We start from the raw sequence: 17,743 nt of genomic DNA, 5'->3' as shown, positions 1-17,743 counted from the left end.
TTTTTGCTTCTTAAATGCACAGTAGTGTCTAAAAAACATATGTTTTTGCACATTGTGTTTATGGCAATATTTCAGACTCTGAAAGTGTCTTTTTAAGACCTCATCCTCCTCTTTTATGACTTAAAAACTAACAACCTCTTAGTTTAAAGTAGTTTATCTGAATGTCTTTTCTGGTCAGCAGGATTAGAGCTAACTCTGATGCTAATCCTCGGACTTCACAGAACTAAAACACAGTGCATCATGTTGTAAGCACAAACACTCTTGTATCTGATCTGAAATAATCTCCCAATGATATCACAAGTGCAAAACCTCACTCAGTCACTATGTTTAGCAAACACTTACATTAGCAACAGCAAAGCTGCTGTCCGTCTCGAAGGCATGCACACGCATTAGGCCTAGTCATGAATCGATGGTTTATTATAAACTAATAAAGTCCCAACCAAGCTTCAGTCACGAGTCTAGAAGCAATTTTCAGATTGTTTTTCAAAAATCAGATTACAAATGCGAATTCCCTTTAAATTGCCAGCTAATGACATTCACAATCGATGTGTCTTAGTAAAGACATGATGTCTGTGCTCATGGGAAATGTGTTTCTGCCACAAACAAAAAAACAGATGGAGGCATCATGTGATGTTTAGTTTCCCAATTAAAGTTGTCGAAGCCTTCATTTATAAGTATGAGGATGGAAAGTTATGTCAAACAAAGTGCATTAGCTTAAAGTCTCAAACATAGTAGCGATACACTCACCGGCCACTTTATTAGGTACACCTTACTAGTATTAGGTTGGACCCACTTTGCCTTCAGACCGGCATCAGAAGATGGGTACACTGTGGTCATAAAGTGATGGACATGGCCAGCAACAACACTCAGGTAGGCTGTGGTGTTGACACGATGCTCAATTGATACTAATGGGCCAAAAGTGTGCCAAGAAAATATCCCTCAAAACCATTACCAGTACACCAGTTGGACCGGTGTACCTAATAAAGTGGCCGGTGAGTGTATATTCCTCCAAAGATTTGAAATAAACATAATCAAACACTGGAATATTGCATAAAACATTTGCGATTAAAGCACAGTTTCAGAGTCAAAGAGAACAAAATCATCACTTCCTCATAAACGGGCGCCAAATGTCCGAGAAATGGAGTTCACCATGGTAGAAGAAGCCACTTTGGGCTTTTTTATATATATTAAATTAGCCTCAGAAGATGCACTCCAAACGCAATACGGTGGCTTTTGGAGGCGTGAGACTCTCTTTTAGAGCGCAGACAGATGCTCAAGACATAAAAGAATAATAACTAGCATGATTTAAGCATGTTGCTATCATGATTTTAGCAGGAATCAGCATGTTTCTAGCATGAATTAGCATGTTGTTAGCATTTTTCTAGCAAGATAAGCATGGCAGTAGCATGTTAGAATTGTTAGGAATTGTTAGAACAGCTAGTCGCAGTCTATGGGACAGTTGCTAGAGTGTTGTAAGTGGTTGTTAGGGGCGTGGCTAGTAAGTAAGGCCATCAGTAATTGACTACTTACTAGACTGAGTTGAATGAGGCCAGACTCTAGTTTGTAAGTCAGTCTGATGCAGAGTTATTACATCACGAAGTCTGATCCAATGTTAAGTCAATGACAGTCTTTTACAATGGAAGTCAATGGGACAGTTGCTAGGGTGCAGAAATTGGTTGCTAGGAAGTGGGAAGGAATTTAAAAGGTCATCAGTGATTGGCTGCTGGCTGGACTGAGTTAAATGAGGCCATTCTTACGTATCTAGGACAGTCTGATACGGAGTTATGACCTCACAAAATTTGACCCAATGTTAAGTCAATGGGACTTTTTGGGAAATTTCTGGGTGATTTTTTTGGAAAACTGAAAGTCGAATCAGTTGGAAAAGATATCGCAACCCAAGACAGACCAGCTTGAAGGTCTGACGAAAGTTTGAAGGATATAGCTTGAACGGTTTAGGAGGAGATAGATGTTAAAATTAGTCTAAGTAGACGGAAGCCACCATAATAATACTAAACCACTGTGATGATGGACTTTAGCTGAGGGGTTTTAGAAAAACCAAAAGAACATTTCAGATGTGCTGGAAATGCTGTAATGTCTAGTAATGCATCCCATCGCACATATTTTTGCCATCACCTTATCTGTTCAAGCCATGCTGGAGTTTATTCACTATATGTGTATTCATCGTAGTTTATGCCAATTTTTCCAAGTGGATAAAAAGTTTGTCCTACTCACTTCTGCTCCCGTGTTTATAATGTACATTTCTGAAGTGTATGCGCATTTTGTCATTTCTTTTTTTACGATGCGCATAAAAATAGATGGATGGAAACGCTGCTATTGATGACTCTAAAACCCAAGTCAAACACATGTGTATGCCTTACTCTCTACATGGTGATTATTGTAAATTGCGCACCATTGTACTGCTCAACTCATTCTGCTAGTTTTGGCTTGTCCTCTCCTCTGCACTATTTCATGATCCTTCTTTTAAATCTGTATTTAGCCTCTCATTCTTCCAGCGCTAAAGCCGTTCATTGTGTCCTGATCCCTCTTGCTCAAACGCCTGTTTGCTCAGTAACTCAAGTCAGAGATGGAGGAGGTGAAGCCAAGAGAAAGAAAAAACAACAACAACATGCCACATTTGCTTTTTGCTCCACAATGTGCTTGTTTTAGCAGGACTCCAGGTTTAACAGCTCCATGTGGTGGCACCAGAAGTCGTCTTTGGGCGGGTTTTCTTTGCTAGAAGAGCAACAGATTGATCAGCAGGTGTAGAACGCTGACAACGCACTTTGTTTCGTACATGCAGCTAGTCAGAATTATTAGCCCTCCATTTCTAACCACAATAGTTTTAACAACTCATTTCTAATAACTGATTTCTTTTAGCTTCGCCATGATGACAGTAAATATTATTTGACTAGATATTGTTCAAGATACTAGTATTCAGCTTAAAATTACATGTCTGCTCTCACTTCTGCAGATCTATGTGTCCTCCAGAAACTTGCGTTCTGTGAATGAACGTCGCCTCGTGCTTCCATCCCAAAGAGGGAAGAAATCACTTTCGCGAACGCTCACGCTCAATCTGCCCAGTTGGTGGAATGAACTCCCTAACTGCATCAGAACAGCAGAGTCACTCGCTGTCTTCAAGAAACGACTAAAAACTCAACTATTTAGTCTCCACTTCACTTCCTAATCTGCAATTCCCTCTCTGGATATCACACTAACTGTACCCAAAAAAAAAGCACTAATACTTTCCTTCTTAGACTTTACAGACCTGAAACTTGCCTATAGCACTTATTCATTGTTGCTCTTATAGTTGTGTAAATTGCTTCCTTGACCTCATTTGTAAGTCGCTTTGGATAAAAGCGTCTGCTAAATGACTAAATGTAAATGTAAAGACCTAACTAGCTTAATTAGGTTAAAGTTAAAGGTGGATAATAATATTGACCCCCAAAATAGGTTTAAAAAAATGTAAAACTGCTTTTATTCTAGCTGAAATAAAACAAATAAGACTTTTTCCAGAAGAAAAAAATAGTATAGGAATTACTGTGAAAAATTCTTTTTTAACGTCATTTGGGAAATATTTGAAAAAGACCATAAAATTCACGGGAGAATTGTTGTTATTATTATTATTATTATTATTATTGTATGTTGTAAGGAAGAGTTAAAATGTTTGGCTAACTGTGATGTAATCAATTACTAATACGCAAATAATATAATTGAGTAGGTATTTTTAGGAATTGCACTTAACGAAGTAGTTTATAAAATTTACTTTGAGTACTTTTTTAGTGCTGTATTAGTACTTTTACTACACTTTAAGCTAGGGCTGGGCGACTAATCGAAAAGTAATCGAAATCGACATTAATGGCCCGTTTGCACTGAGTGGTACTGTAGGGTTCGGTTTGTTACGCTTTTATGGTCGTTTCCACTGTCAAAAGGTGTACCAAACCAATCCGTACCACTTTTTCGGCACCCTTTTCGAAAGGGTACCAAACACGAGAAAGGGTACTAAAAGGCAGAGCTAGGCGCGCAGCTAAATGCTATTGGTTTACAGTCACAGCCGAGAGAATACAGCGGAATTATATAGCAGAATTATATATAATAACGGGCCATGGTCGATCCGGGCTTAAACAAACCTTGTCATTGCCTTGATGAACAGCCATAAAGCCATGGAGTAGAGCAGAATCTACCCTGTGCCTAATAGTTTTTTACGAGCCAGTCTGAAGCGCGAGCGGTTTTGCTTTCTTGCTTGCACTCGCCATGCGTCTATCTTTGAAACAACAAACTTCTTGAGCTGATGATAATAACGTGTGCTTGATTATTGACGTGCTTTTGAAACCCGATCCTGTCAGACACTGAGAAACGCGAGAGTGAAGTGCGAAAAAACTAAGAAGCCCGAAAAAAGGAGCACAATATTTCTACAGCAAACGTGAACAAACTGCTTTGTTTTAATTTTTATCATCTCCTTTTGGACCGATATGAACTGGGAATGATGATTAAAATACATAAAAGCATGATTTCAGAGTATTTGTACAAGTCAGGATTCGAACACAAAAGTCATTTGAAGCACAGTATCAGCGCGCACACGCACAGTCCACTAGGCTTATTCACCTTATTCTCCGCAGACGAGCGTGCGCAGCCATTTGAATCTTTTTGGCACGAGTCTTCCGGTCTTATTCACTTCCATTCATTTTTAGACATTATAAACTGCTCGTTTTGCTGTTTGATGTTGCAAACTGATATTTCCTTGTTATATTATTCTACTTGGTCTGTATAGTCATGCACACATTTGTTTGTAGAGCAAGTAGTTTGACCGTTTTCTGCCGTTTATTATTCCTAGTCATTTCTCCCATAGGCGACTGAAACGGAAGTTCTAAGACAATCGCGAAAAACAGGCGCACTTCAGCATTTTAGAATAAGGTCTATGAGACAGAAGTTTTTCAGACCCTGCCAGTCGAATGCAAATTCGCCAGGTCTTGAAACGCTTCTAAACTGATTGATGCTTTGAATTGCTTTAGTCACGTGACCAGGTGTTTCGAAACACTTTAGTCACGTGACCAGGTGTTTCAGATCATGCTTCGGTGCAGTGTTTCGAAACACTTGCGCTTCGGGATCTCGACACTGTCGAAACGTCAGCCATCCCAAATAATAAGTTCAAGTAATTTTCACAGTCTAATACTCAATACTCTGGAGGACTTTTAGAAGAGCTACTTATTACCCATACTATGAGTATTGTTTACAACTGATTCTTTTTCTCTGCTTGCACTGAAAGCAATAGTACTTTTTTTATTTTTTTTTTATTTTTTTATTGAGCATATATATTATACAATTTCAATCAACAATATAAAAGAGGCTCAACTATTTTTGTTTGAATATACATACAAAACAAAGCAGAAAAGTCAAACAATGTGGAAATAGAATACAATTTTGTAGCAAGAAGTACAATAAGAGTTTATATATTAAAAAATGGAAGAAAATGCGTGTTTATACAGATATTGAAAGCAATAGTACTTTTACTAGAGTATGCTTTTTGTGCTCGTTCCAGCTCTGGTTGGAAATGAGTGTCTTTTGACTGAGCTAGCAAAACTGGTATACACAAGCCTGACAACTCCATAGTTAATGTCATTTAGCTTTGAGATACAAAAGGTGAAACGGTGTTTACACAATGACTCAGTCTTTCTGTTTGGATTGGTGTTTTGTCAGCTGTTTCTCACTGTTGTGCTGGTCAGGCGTCTTCTCCACCTACAGACCAACTTACAAAAGTGGATTTAGAGAGATTTATCAGGCTTCGCCCCTTTGTGGGGCTTGTTTGAACAAAAAGATCCATGCAACCGATGACAGATCGCGATTGAAGAAGAAGAAAACCTAGTTCTGCAGTCTACAGGAGGATTCCTGCACAGTGTTGGGGGTAATTTTGTTATGAAGTAACTAGTTATGAGTGGCACCTCAGTCCCCTTGCAGCATGAAGGTCGCTGGTTCGAGTCCCAGCTGGGCCAGTTGGCATTTCTGTGTGGAGTTTGCATGCTCTCCCCATGTTGGCATGGGCTTCCTCCGGGTGCTCCGGTTTCCCCCACAGCCCAAACACATGCGCTATAGGGGAATTGCTGGAATAACATATGCTTGAATAGTTGGTGGTTCATTCCCCCGTGGTGACCCCTGATAAATAAAGAACTAAACTGAAGGAAAATGAATGCAATGATGCAATTAATAATGAATCACACTGCAAAACTACCCCACTCACAGTATTTGGTTGAGAAAGTGCTGTTGTTGCCGTCTCATTCCCTTTACCAGCCCAGTGAGTCAGCATGCATACGTTTTCCATCCCCCACCGTACTGTGTTTTCCCCCTCAGTCCTTCATTTAGGACTTATGTTGTTTTAGTCTTGTGGACACTTGCGTTCGTCCAGCGCCCTCTCAAACAAATAACTGGAGGACTCAGAGCGAGTGTTGATATGGATGCGTTGGATTCTTGGAGCCGGCCGGTCCCATCCAGCCTGTTTGTTAGGAGGGCACGGGGCCCAGTCTGGCGGCAGACTACGCTCGGGATGTTGGTGTCGGAGGAAAAACGGCTGGCGTGTTGACACAGCGAGGATTCTTGGCAGTAGGACAGCAAAAGAGACCATTAGGCTCAACGGCTAATTAGACATACAGTTGAAGTCAAAGTTATTCACTCTTACTGTTAATTTGATCTTCAAATGATGTTTAACAGAGCTAGGAATGTTTACAGTATTTCCTATACTATTTTTTCTTCTGGAGAAAGTCTTATTTGCTTTGTTTTGGCTAGAATGAAAGCAGTTTTCACAATTTTTGAACCCATTTTGAAGAGAAACTGGCTTTGTCTTGGTGTTGATTTTAATTTATTAACTAACATTTACTATTGAGACTTCATTGTAAAGTGTTATCTGTTGCACTTATAATACTTATGCAATTTAATTTGACTGAAACATTTGTTTACTTTGAGGTAATTAAGTAATTTTAGGGTAATTTTAAGAGTTATGCACCAACCTGTGAGATCTCTTGGCTCTATGAATCGTCTCTATTTGCAAGTTCCTGGATCACGCTTAATGTCGAGGTGATGGAGCTTTCTCGGTAGCAGCTCAGAGGCTTTGGAAAAATCTTCCACTCTCTTTAAGAACAGCTCAAACTTTTGAGTCTTTTCAGAGGTCACTGAAAACACACTTATTTTCTTCAGCTTTTAATCATGTGATGTGAGTTGATGCATTTTGGTTTTATGTATATTTACATGCGTTTCATGTGTTTTATGCACAGCACTTTGGTAATCATTGTGGTTTGTGAAAGTGCTATACAAATAAATTGAGTTAACGTTTTGCACTTTAGCTCAGAATTGTGATAATATGGTATATTGTGATAAAAGCTTCAGCAATTAATCGCAACAAGAAAGTTTGATACTGACTTTTTGTATGCATGATATATTAGCGACCATATCATTACTGACCAATAAATGCCATTATTAATGTTATCATTATTGGACCTAAAACAAAATGATCGATATCTAGGCCCACAAGGAATCTGCACACACAGAAATACGCAGATTTTTAGCCCATCATTGAAGTCTATGTATTTACTTGTGTAAATGTGTGTACATTTATATTTATTCAGTTTTTAAATTTACCTCACTAATATTATTGATATAATAATAGTAATAATATGGGGAAGGCAGTGGCACAGTAGGTAGTGCTGTCGCCTCACAGCAAGAAGGTCGCTGGTTAGAACCTCGGCTCAGTTGGCGTTTCTGTGTGGAGTTTGCATGTTCTCCCTGCCTTCACGTGGGTTTTCTCCGGGTGCTCCGGTTTCCCCCACAGACCAAAGACATGCGGTACAGGTGAATTGGGTGGACTAAATTGTCCGTAGTGTATGAATGTGTGTGTGGATGTTTCCCAGAGATGGGTTGCTGTTGGAAGGGCATCCGCTGTGTAAAAACTTGCTGGATAAGTTGGCGGTTCATTCCGCTGTGGCGACCGCAGATTAATAAAGGGACTAAGCCGACAAGAAAATGAATGAATGAATGAATAGTAATATTAAAATGTTCATATGATTTTTTACAATGCAGTTTATAAAGTAATATCTTCCGTCTCTTAGTAGAGATATTATATGATAGACTTGCTTTGTTTACCAAATAAAGGTGATCTAATTGGATTTGCATTGTAAGCATTAAAAAAAATGAAAATGTATTATATTTTATTTTATACATCGAGTTATTAGATATGATACTCTTAAAATCATTCCGCATAAATCTGCAGATCATTTACAAAATTCTCTGAAGAAATATCAAAAAATGTTTACAGATTCTGTCTGGCCTTACCAATATGTTTAAGCTGATAATTTCTGTAATATTTCTACTGATTGAAACACTAACTATGTTTTATTATTTTACTGGTATTTCAATTTTGATTAATGTTTAGCGAATAGTTTTCTTTCTTTTTTTTTTTGTCAGGCAGTGGATTTTGCTTATATAAAAAGTTGTCCATAGAAAAGTATAGCTGAATAATAACGTTCAGAGATCAGTTCAAACTGTTCTAAAGGTTTTAAAAAACAATTAATTTCGTCATTTTACGTGTTTGTTTTTTGTCTTTGTTTGACAATTATACAGATTTCTAAAGGTGCTGTTGACTTGAAATTTCCCGCGGATGTTGGTAACAACCAAAGAAATGTATATATGTACAGAAAACAAAACTAATTTGTTTACAAATGAAGTTCTGTGTAATAAACTGAAATGACGCAGGGAGAAAGTATTGAACACATGAAGAAAGGGAGGTGTATTCTGGCAGTGAAAGCCCAGACAGCAGCTGAAATCTCTCAGTAGTTCTTCAGCAACCCTCAGCTCTTCCTCAGTGTAAATGAATATCAGCTGCTTCAGTCCAACATCTACATTAGCAGGAGGATGAAGATGAAACCAGGATGGACATTTCAGCAAGACAATGATCCAAAACACAGCCAAGAAGACTCTTAGATGCTTTCAGAGAAAGAAAATCAAGCTGTAGAATGGCCCAGCCAATCACCTGATCCGAATCCAATAGAAAACACAAATTAAAGATCAGATTTAATAGACGAGACCCACAGAAGCATCAAGATCTTGACACTCTGTTGAGGTTTCACACCTGAGCAATGCATAAGACTTCATTCCCCATATGAGAGTCATCTCTAAGCTGTACACTATTTAAGGGTATAGGGGACTATTTCAGAAACATTTTGAGACAATCAGTGCAAGTTGTCCTCTACATTTTGTTTTCAATCAACCCACGGACAGAACTTTAAAACACTCCTTTGAAGGCTTTTAAATGTCTTGCGGCATTTCCAAAAGTCAGATTCTACTCGCCTCCCCAAACACAATGCTAAATTATGGACGGACAGATAAATGGACGAAGGCAGAGATGAAGAAGGCAAAGGCAGAGATCTGGATGTGTTTGGACTGTGGGAAACGAGAGGCAGTCTGGTTTCAATGCAAGCCTTGTTCGTGTTCGCAGAGTGCTGGTTGGAGCAGAGGTCAAACCCACTGCCTACATAGAGGTGGGGGGAAGGTTAGCAGGGAGGAAACAAGACGGCATTCTCCACTCTCGCTCCCTTGTGACGTCCTGAGCCAACAAGAAGCCCATTCAGTCTACCACCTTGCATTGGCTTGTGTACACACCACTGCAGTGCTGCTTCTGATATTATTATAGTGCTACTGCTGTGTTTATGTTCGTTCGGGCTCTGGACGTATGCTAGTAAATTATATGCTAATATAAGTAATAAAGGGAGTGGTAAAATGTCCTTCCCTGGCTGAGTGCTTAAAGTGGATTGAGTTATCGTTCAGATGGAGATATGTAAATGTGATTTTAACTAGCTAACTAAAGTTTTAGGACACAGTGGCAAACTATGAACTATGAGTCCTGCATTATGATACTTCTTTGATTTAAAAACTGACCTGACTGTACTTTAAACGTTAAGCCACAGTCACAATAGAGTTTGAGCATGCAAAATTCTGTCGTATATTGAGTGCTACAAAAAGGTTTGGGTTTACATTTCTGTACACGAACGCAACAATATGCAAAGCTTGTTGCACCGCTTAGCCCTTCCTTTTCTGTTTTGCGCATTCACGTGATAGGATAGTGGTGTCCCAATTCTCATTAGCTGAAAGGCGTAGGGTTAAGCGGAAGGGCTAGACACCCCTTGAAACAGATTTTTCAGGATCACGCTCGAAACCAAAAGGGTAAGTAAATTTTAGGGGTGTCAAAATTAATTGTTTCTTCGGTGCACTGTGATGCAGACGCAGACAATTCGGTATGGGTTCAGTAATAATCATAACCGGTTATTATGTACTGACATCATTTATCTACTATGTGCTCTGTCGCTAGGGGGGCGTGCGCGGGTATTTACAACACTCAGCCAACTCAGGGCTGACCTGTGGCATAAGCACCATAGGCAAATGCTAAGGGCGCTGTATATCCAGGAGGGCGCCAGATATGAGCGCGGTTCAGTTGGTTTTGTTTTCGATATTCCTGAAACACATTCAGTTATAGACGGCAATAACTCAAAAACCTCTTACCCTAAAAAGATCTAAAGTGTGTTTCCTACAGAAAGACAAAGCTGGTTATGTTTCACAGCTGTCTTTCTTTTTTTTCGCTCGACATTACGAACACTGCTCCGTTTAAGCCCTCGCAATATGTGTTTAGCCGGGAGAGCTCGCGCTGAGAGGAGCTCTCAGTAAGGGGCCGTCGGAAAAGTGCTTCTTTTTTTTCGGGTTTTTTTTTTTTTCCCGTTTTTCTGCTCCGCTCAGTGCGAGGGAATGAGAGACAGTGTGGTGCTGTGTGTCTGTGTGTTTATACAGACAGCTTGTTATAGCCTCCCCCCTAAAATATAACACTGTATATGGAAAGCATCATCAATGCACCGAGATATCGAATTGAACCGAATCGAAGGCATGATAATCGTAACTGAACCGTGATACCAGTATAGGTTCACACCTCTAGTAAGTTTCCCAGAATACACCATCTACAACGGCAGCATGGCTGCAGACGGAAGTCAGGAGATGCACAAATTAGTACTTTTTTTTTGTCATTATTATGAATTTTTACAACAAACAAGCATATGTTTTAATACATTCATAGCCGCGTTCGTGTTTTACCGTCATTCCGTTAATAAAAATAAAAACCGCTGAATTTCACTATCTATAATCCATAATAATAACTCCTGTACAGTAATCCCACAACATTCTGACACTCGATGACACTCAAATACCCTGTCAGAAGAGTCTGTAATGAGCTTTTTACAGTGTCTGCTATAATGTTCACGTTGTTTTTAGAGGTGTGAACCTATACTGGTCTCACGGTTCTGTTACGATTATCATGCCTTCGATTCGGTTCAATTCGATATCACGGTGCATTGATGATGCTTTCCATATACAGTGTTATATTTTAGGGGGGAGGCTATAACAAGCTGTCTGTATAAACACACAGACACACAGCACCACACTGTCTCTCATTCAAACACATACACACACATAGTCAGCAACAAACAAATACACACACACACACACACACACACTTAAGCAAAAAGAAGCACTTTTCCGACGGCCCCTTACTGAGAGCTCCTCTCAGCGCGAGCTCTCCCGGCTAAACACATATTGAGAGGGCTTAAACGGAGCAGTGCTCGTAATGTCGAGCGAAAGAAATGAAAGACAGCTGTGAAACATAACCAGCTTTGTCTTTTTGTAGGAAACACACTTTAGATCTTTTTAGGGTAAGAGGTTTTTGAGTTATTGCCGTCTATAACTGAATGTGTGTCAGGCATATCGAAAACAAAACCAATTAACCGCACTCATTTATAGCGCCCTCCTGGATATACCGTGCCCTTAGCATATGCCTATGGTGCCTATGCCACGGGCCGGCCCTGAGTTGGCTGAGTGTTGTAAATACTCGCGCTCGCCTCCCTCGCAACAGAGCACATAGGAGATAAATGACGTCAGTACATAATAACCGGTTAGGATTATTACTGAACCCATACCGAATTGTCCGCGTCTGCATCGCGGTGCACCGAAGAAACAATTAATTTTGACACCCCTAGTTTTTGTGTGTTTACATTGATGAATATGGCCAGAGTGTAAATGCACAGTACAGTTACGATTTTAGTTACGACTTCCGCTTGTGTCCCTCACTTACGTTTCTGGCATGGTAGCTTCACCTATTGGTTATGCCTTTTTTAACACTTTTGAAAACAGTCCTGGTCTGGTAAAGGTCTGCTTGGTCTAGTTTAATCGTGTGATCTAGATCATCTTGTGACCCCTTAAATTAAAGATGGCTCCCAGTTCTAACAGTTAGCTTGGCATTGACAATAGTCAACATGTAACCGAAATGTTTGTTTTTCTTCAGTAAATTGCTTGGCACTTCTTCTCACCTGTGTCTTGGCACATTGCTAAGAGAAGTACTGAAGTGTTTGTTGCAACAAGTGCCTATTGATCCCTGAAGGTGTAGCGATCACTACTGTTTCCTTTCAAAACAGACGCAATTTACGACGAATGGCAGCTGGAAACATCTTTCTGTCGTTCCTAGTATGCTAAACAAGAGCCTGCTAGGGGTGTTAGGTGTGAATTCTCCCACCCCTAGCAGGCCCAACTGGTGTTTATTTTCCTTTGTGAGAAGTAAGGGAAAAGAAGTAAACGCTGCTGCCGAGACCCATTGTTCTATAAAACGCTCTGGCGCCACTCAACAGCAATGAAGTCTAATGGCTATTTTCTTCTTTCTGTTTGCCTTTTTAGATTGTTTAAACATGCACACTCATACTTGCCTTATTTTGTTTTGTTTTTCAGTCCAATAAGGTGCCAGTGGTACAACACCCCCATCACGTTCATCCGCTCACACCGCTGATCACCTACAGCAATGAACACTTCTCTCCAGGGACGCCTCCTTCTCACCTCTCGCCCGAGATTCTTGACCCAAAGACTGGTAAGAAGCACCAAATGGAGCTTACAGGCGTGATGCGTGATTGTGGCCCCACTATTGCAGTGTTTCCCAACACCATTCCTGAAGGCACAACAACAGTACACATTTTAATTCATTCATTCATTTTTCTTAGGCTTAGTCCCTTATTTATCAGGGGTTGCCCCAGCGGAATAAACCGCCAACTATATATACTGTATGTTTTATGCAACGGATGCTCTTCCAGTCACAACCCAGTACTGGGAAACACCCATACACACACACACACTCATGCACTACAGCCAATTTAGTTCATCCAATTCACCTATAGCGCATGTGTTTGGACTGTGGGGGAAACCGGAGGACCCGGAGGAAACCCACGGCAACAGGGTATAAAAAACATGAAACTCCACACAGAAATGTGTGTGTGTATATATATATATATATATATATATATATATATATATATATATATATATATATATATATATATATATATATATATATATACAGTTGAAGTCAGAATTATTAGCCCCCCTGAATTATTTGCTGCCCTGTTTATTAGAAGAAAAAATATTATCAGACATACTGTGAAAATTTTCTTGCTCTGTTAAACATCAAAACATTAAAAGGGGGCTAATAATTCTGACTTCAACTGTGTATATATATATATATATATATATATATATAAGTATTATTGTTATTATACAATTCTTATTCTAAATTAATAACAGAAATTAATCTTAAATGTAAAACAACCAAAAGACACAACTGGAGTGATGCTAAGATAATTTAGGAAATCTTTTTCATGAATATTAATTTTATTACAATGAAATTCTAAGACAATTCAATAGAATACAAAAAGATGTTTATAGAACTATCTGTTGTGTATTGTCTTAGACCCGACTCATGGCAAAGAATTATGCCCCATTCACACGGGGCTTCAGCTTCAACGCTTGACAGAGGGCGTGTCTGAAGTTGGGGCTGACGCCATCGTCATAGCAGTGTCAGCCAATGAAATTAGTCAGCAATAGGCCACTTTCTGAGCTGGTGTATTTGAATACAGCGATCTGATTAGCTGACGCTTCCGTCGGCGCTTGAAAAGTTGAGCAAGTCCCAACCTCTGCAGTGCGCAACACCATGAAGGGGCGCCAACGGATCCACAATGCAGTTTGGCAACGCCTGACGTCACCCGTTCAAAGTGAATGGGAAGCGTTGAAGCTGACGCCCCGTGTAAATGTGCCGTTAGGTTTATTAAGTTTTACCTTTCTGACTCATCAACCCTCCCTTTTGCTTCATACAAAAAATCTATCAGGAGCCTTGCTTAGTCTAATCACCATCATCTTATTTAAACTTTGTTTTGTCGACTTGCAAAGCTCACTCATTAAGATTATTTATTAAATTTGGTGACTTGGGGGCACACTAGGTAGTGCTGTCGCCTCACAGCCAGAAGGTCACTGGTTTAAGCCTCATCTGGGTCAGTTGGCGTTTCTGTGTGGAGTTTGCATGTTCTCCCCGTGTTAGTGTGGGTTTCCTCCGGGTGCTCCTGTTTCCCCCACAGTACAAACACATGCGGAACAGGTGAATTGGGTAGGCTAAATTGTCTGTAGTGTATGACTGTGAATGGGTGTTATAGATGTTTCCCAGAGATGGGTTGCAGCTGGAAGTGCATCCGCTGCATAAAACATGTGCTGGATAAGTTGGCGGTTCATTCCGCTGTGGCAACCCCAGATTAATAAAGGGACTAGGCTGAAAACGAAATGAATAAATGATTTATTAATTTTTTTTCTCAGTGGGAAGCTGTTGAGGGAGGGAAGTGTTTATTTGGGGTGTTATGGTTGATATTCCATGTAAAAACTTAATAAAAGAAATTTTAAATAAAAACAAAATTGGAAAACTCTACTGGCAGACAGCTGCTTTTCACTCAGGGCTGTTTATGTTAACAAGGCAGAGATGATCACTATTTTTTGTTTGTTTATTTATTTATTTATTGTTATTCTATATATATATATATATATATATATATATATATTTATTTTATTTTTTTACTTCAATAACAAACATACAAAATCCAATTTTACACAAAAAACACAATGATAGTAACAATGATAATAACATATAAGATTAAATAATATAAACGCATATAAAAAAAAGAAAAAGAGAAACAAAAAAAAGAAAAAGTACAAGAAAAAAATTAAACAGTGATACATACACAACACAAATACAGCAAGAGGAAAGAAGGACTTTTGTATACGTGATATTTCCAAAATAATTATATGAATATAATCAGATTATTATTTTTTTTTTAATCATAAGCTTTGAAACATTACATAAAGTAATACTACAAATTCAGATATATGCTATATCCAGGAACATTACAAGAATTACAAAAACACAACCGGAAATGATAGTAAAGCAAAAATATAACAGTTGGGGGAGAGAAAAATACTTATATACATATAAACAAAATAATAACAGGATACAATCATCAACTACAGCGGGGGATCAGTATCAGAGAAAACTTCCCTCATGAAATCTAACATTAAATCACTCTTTTTGTTTTTAATTAGCATTAGAGGATTTTTCAGAGTTTCCATTTGAGATGATCACTAGTGGGCGGGGCTTTCACCCTTTGATGACACGTACAAAGAGAGAATGTCAATCAAAGTGTTTCCGAAGACTCTTCAAGAGTGATCATAAAAATTAGACTGAATTAATTTTCACCATTATAGGCTGGCTATATTCACACATTGCTCCACACAACTCCCTTAAAAAGTGATTTTTGCTTAATAGGTCCCCTTTAAGAGGAAGCAATGTGGTTTTATAATCTAAATAAATAAATCGATTGTTTCTACAGGCATACCAAGGACCCCTCACCCCTCAGAGCTGTCCCCATATTACCCTCTCTCTCCTGGGGCAGTCGGACAGATCCCTCACCCTCTTGGATGGTTGGTTCCTCAGTAAGTCTGAACTACCTTAAAAAACACCTCATTTTACACCCCAGTAGATGACGGAATCAAATGTGGAGCTATTTTTAAAAGTTCTCGTAGCTAAAAGAGCATCTGCGTGTCCTTGATTTTTGTCTCAGCTGGTTTATTTGAGTGCTGTTCCTCCATCTTTATAGGCAAGGCCAGCATATGTACTCCATCCCTCCCGGAGGCTTCAGACACCCCTACCCTGCACTCGCCATGAACGCCTCCATGTCTAGGTATGTAACGGAGAGCTGGCTTCTCGTTTTTCTGCACGAATGTGATGATTTAAAGTTGAACTCGCATCTATAATTAGAGCTGAGATGCAGACAGTGCTAATCCTCCCTGAAGGGGAAGAGAAGAGGAAGCTGCTGATGTGTTTTCGCTCCATATTGGCGCCTTGGTACCTTTCTCTTTCCACCCCGCGCAATGTTCCATAGAGGAAACCTGCTTTTTCGAGTGCAGTACAATTTAGTTTATCTTGCTCAGATAAAAGTGCCACTTAGTTGATTAGACTAATGAGTAGGGATGGGCGATGTCTTATCGCTTGCACAATTCTGCCCACAATAAAAAACTAGACTTATTGCAACAATAATGATAAAGCCTACAATCTGTCTGTGCCCTGATTTATTATAGTAGCACATGTGTGAGTTTATGTGCTCGTTTACATACAGATTTACTGATAAACTTTTACTTTAAATTCACTTCATAACCTCAGTCGAGTGTTCGAAATCCCTCCTTCATGATCATATGTGATTTTTATATCCCAAAATGATGAAATCATGCTGTTTTATAATCGTCAATACAGTGCTAAAGGCTAAGTCAGTTAGCATTGCATTATAACATAGATATATGCACTAGATATTGCATAGGGATATCTATAAGCATACGTCAATAGCGCCGCCATATTGGTACAGTGCTCCCAGGACAAATGTCATTCAACCGCACTAGTCAAGACAGTGTTATTACGTGAAGATGCGGGACTTTAGCGCTGTCTACGGGTGTAGTAACGAGCAAACAAAGAAATCAAAGCACAAAGGCAGAACATTTCATAGGTAATATGAAGTTTTTTTCTGTTTTTGTATGTTGTGAACTTTTGTGCTAATCAGGTAACGTTATTGATGATAACAGTCACTTACTGCATTCACCATACGGCAAAGCAGCTCCAACTCACACTAAACACTCGGCTTATGCTAGTTTTGTTGAATAAAATCAGCAAACAATGCCAAATAAATATGACAACGAGATGCTGCGCTGCCAGAAACTTGTATTATTGTCGGCTAACGTTAGTGAAAGAGTCGTTCGGGGGTTTCATTCACAAACGAATCGCTCTCTCCATTAGTATTTGAAGTGAAAGCAGGAGAGGAGCTGTGTTTCAGGACATGATTAGATCAAATTTAACAGGGAGGGTGAATAGTACATTTCAGTACACACAAACACAAGCTTTTTGTCAACAATGCCCGTGCGGTCACTGATCCATCAATGTAGAAAAGTGATGTAAATTATAATTTTCGTAAATAGAAAAAAAAATGACATACTAACATCCAGGAAAACTCCCGATCACAGATATATGTGTATATGTGTATATCTCTGGCTCTGGATGGCCACAGTCCTCCACTGTACATTGGTCCCGCATTCATTTCAAAGGAGCGCTACCCTGTAGCAAGATGGCGGCGCTATTGACGCATTCCATCCAATAGAGAACAATAGGCCAGGCGTCATCTAGTGTATATATCTATGGCATTATAAATACACTTTATTCTACCCAGAATGGCTTGAAGAACAGAAATAATCTAGATATTGGCACAAGCGTTTGTTTATTGCGTTCATGTTTGATCTGTTTTTATAATAGATGGTGTCTTTTATTTCG

General features: G+C 39.2%; 1 protein-coding gene across 1 annotated transcript in view; it reads left to right on the top strand.

Annotated features, from left to right (window-relative positions):
• The window catches only part of tcf7l1a (transcription factor 7 like 1a), a 106,216-nt gene that overhangs the window by 74,527 nt on the left and 13,946 nt on the right, over positions 1-17,743 (top strand). Inside the window, 3 exon segments of the mRNA NM_131269.2 lie at positions 12,796-12,931; positions 15,762-15,864; positions 16,029-16,112. Of these exon segments, the coding sequence (NP_571344.1) occupies positions 12,796-12,931; positions 15,762-15,864; positions 16,029-16,112 (323 nt within the window).

This window comes from Danio rerio, chromosome 10 (assembly GCF_049306965.1).
Source record: "Danio rerio strain Tuebingen ecotype United States chromosome 10, GRCz12tu, whole genome shotgun sequence".
NCBI lineage: Eukaryota > Metazoa > Chordata > Actinopteri > Cypriniformes > Danionidae > Danio > Danio rerio.
The sequence above is the reverse complement of the archived record's forward strand: the minus strand, read 5'-3'. Positions and strand labels throughout refer to the sequence as shown.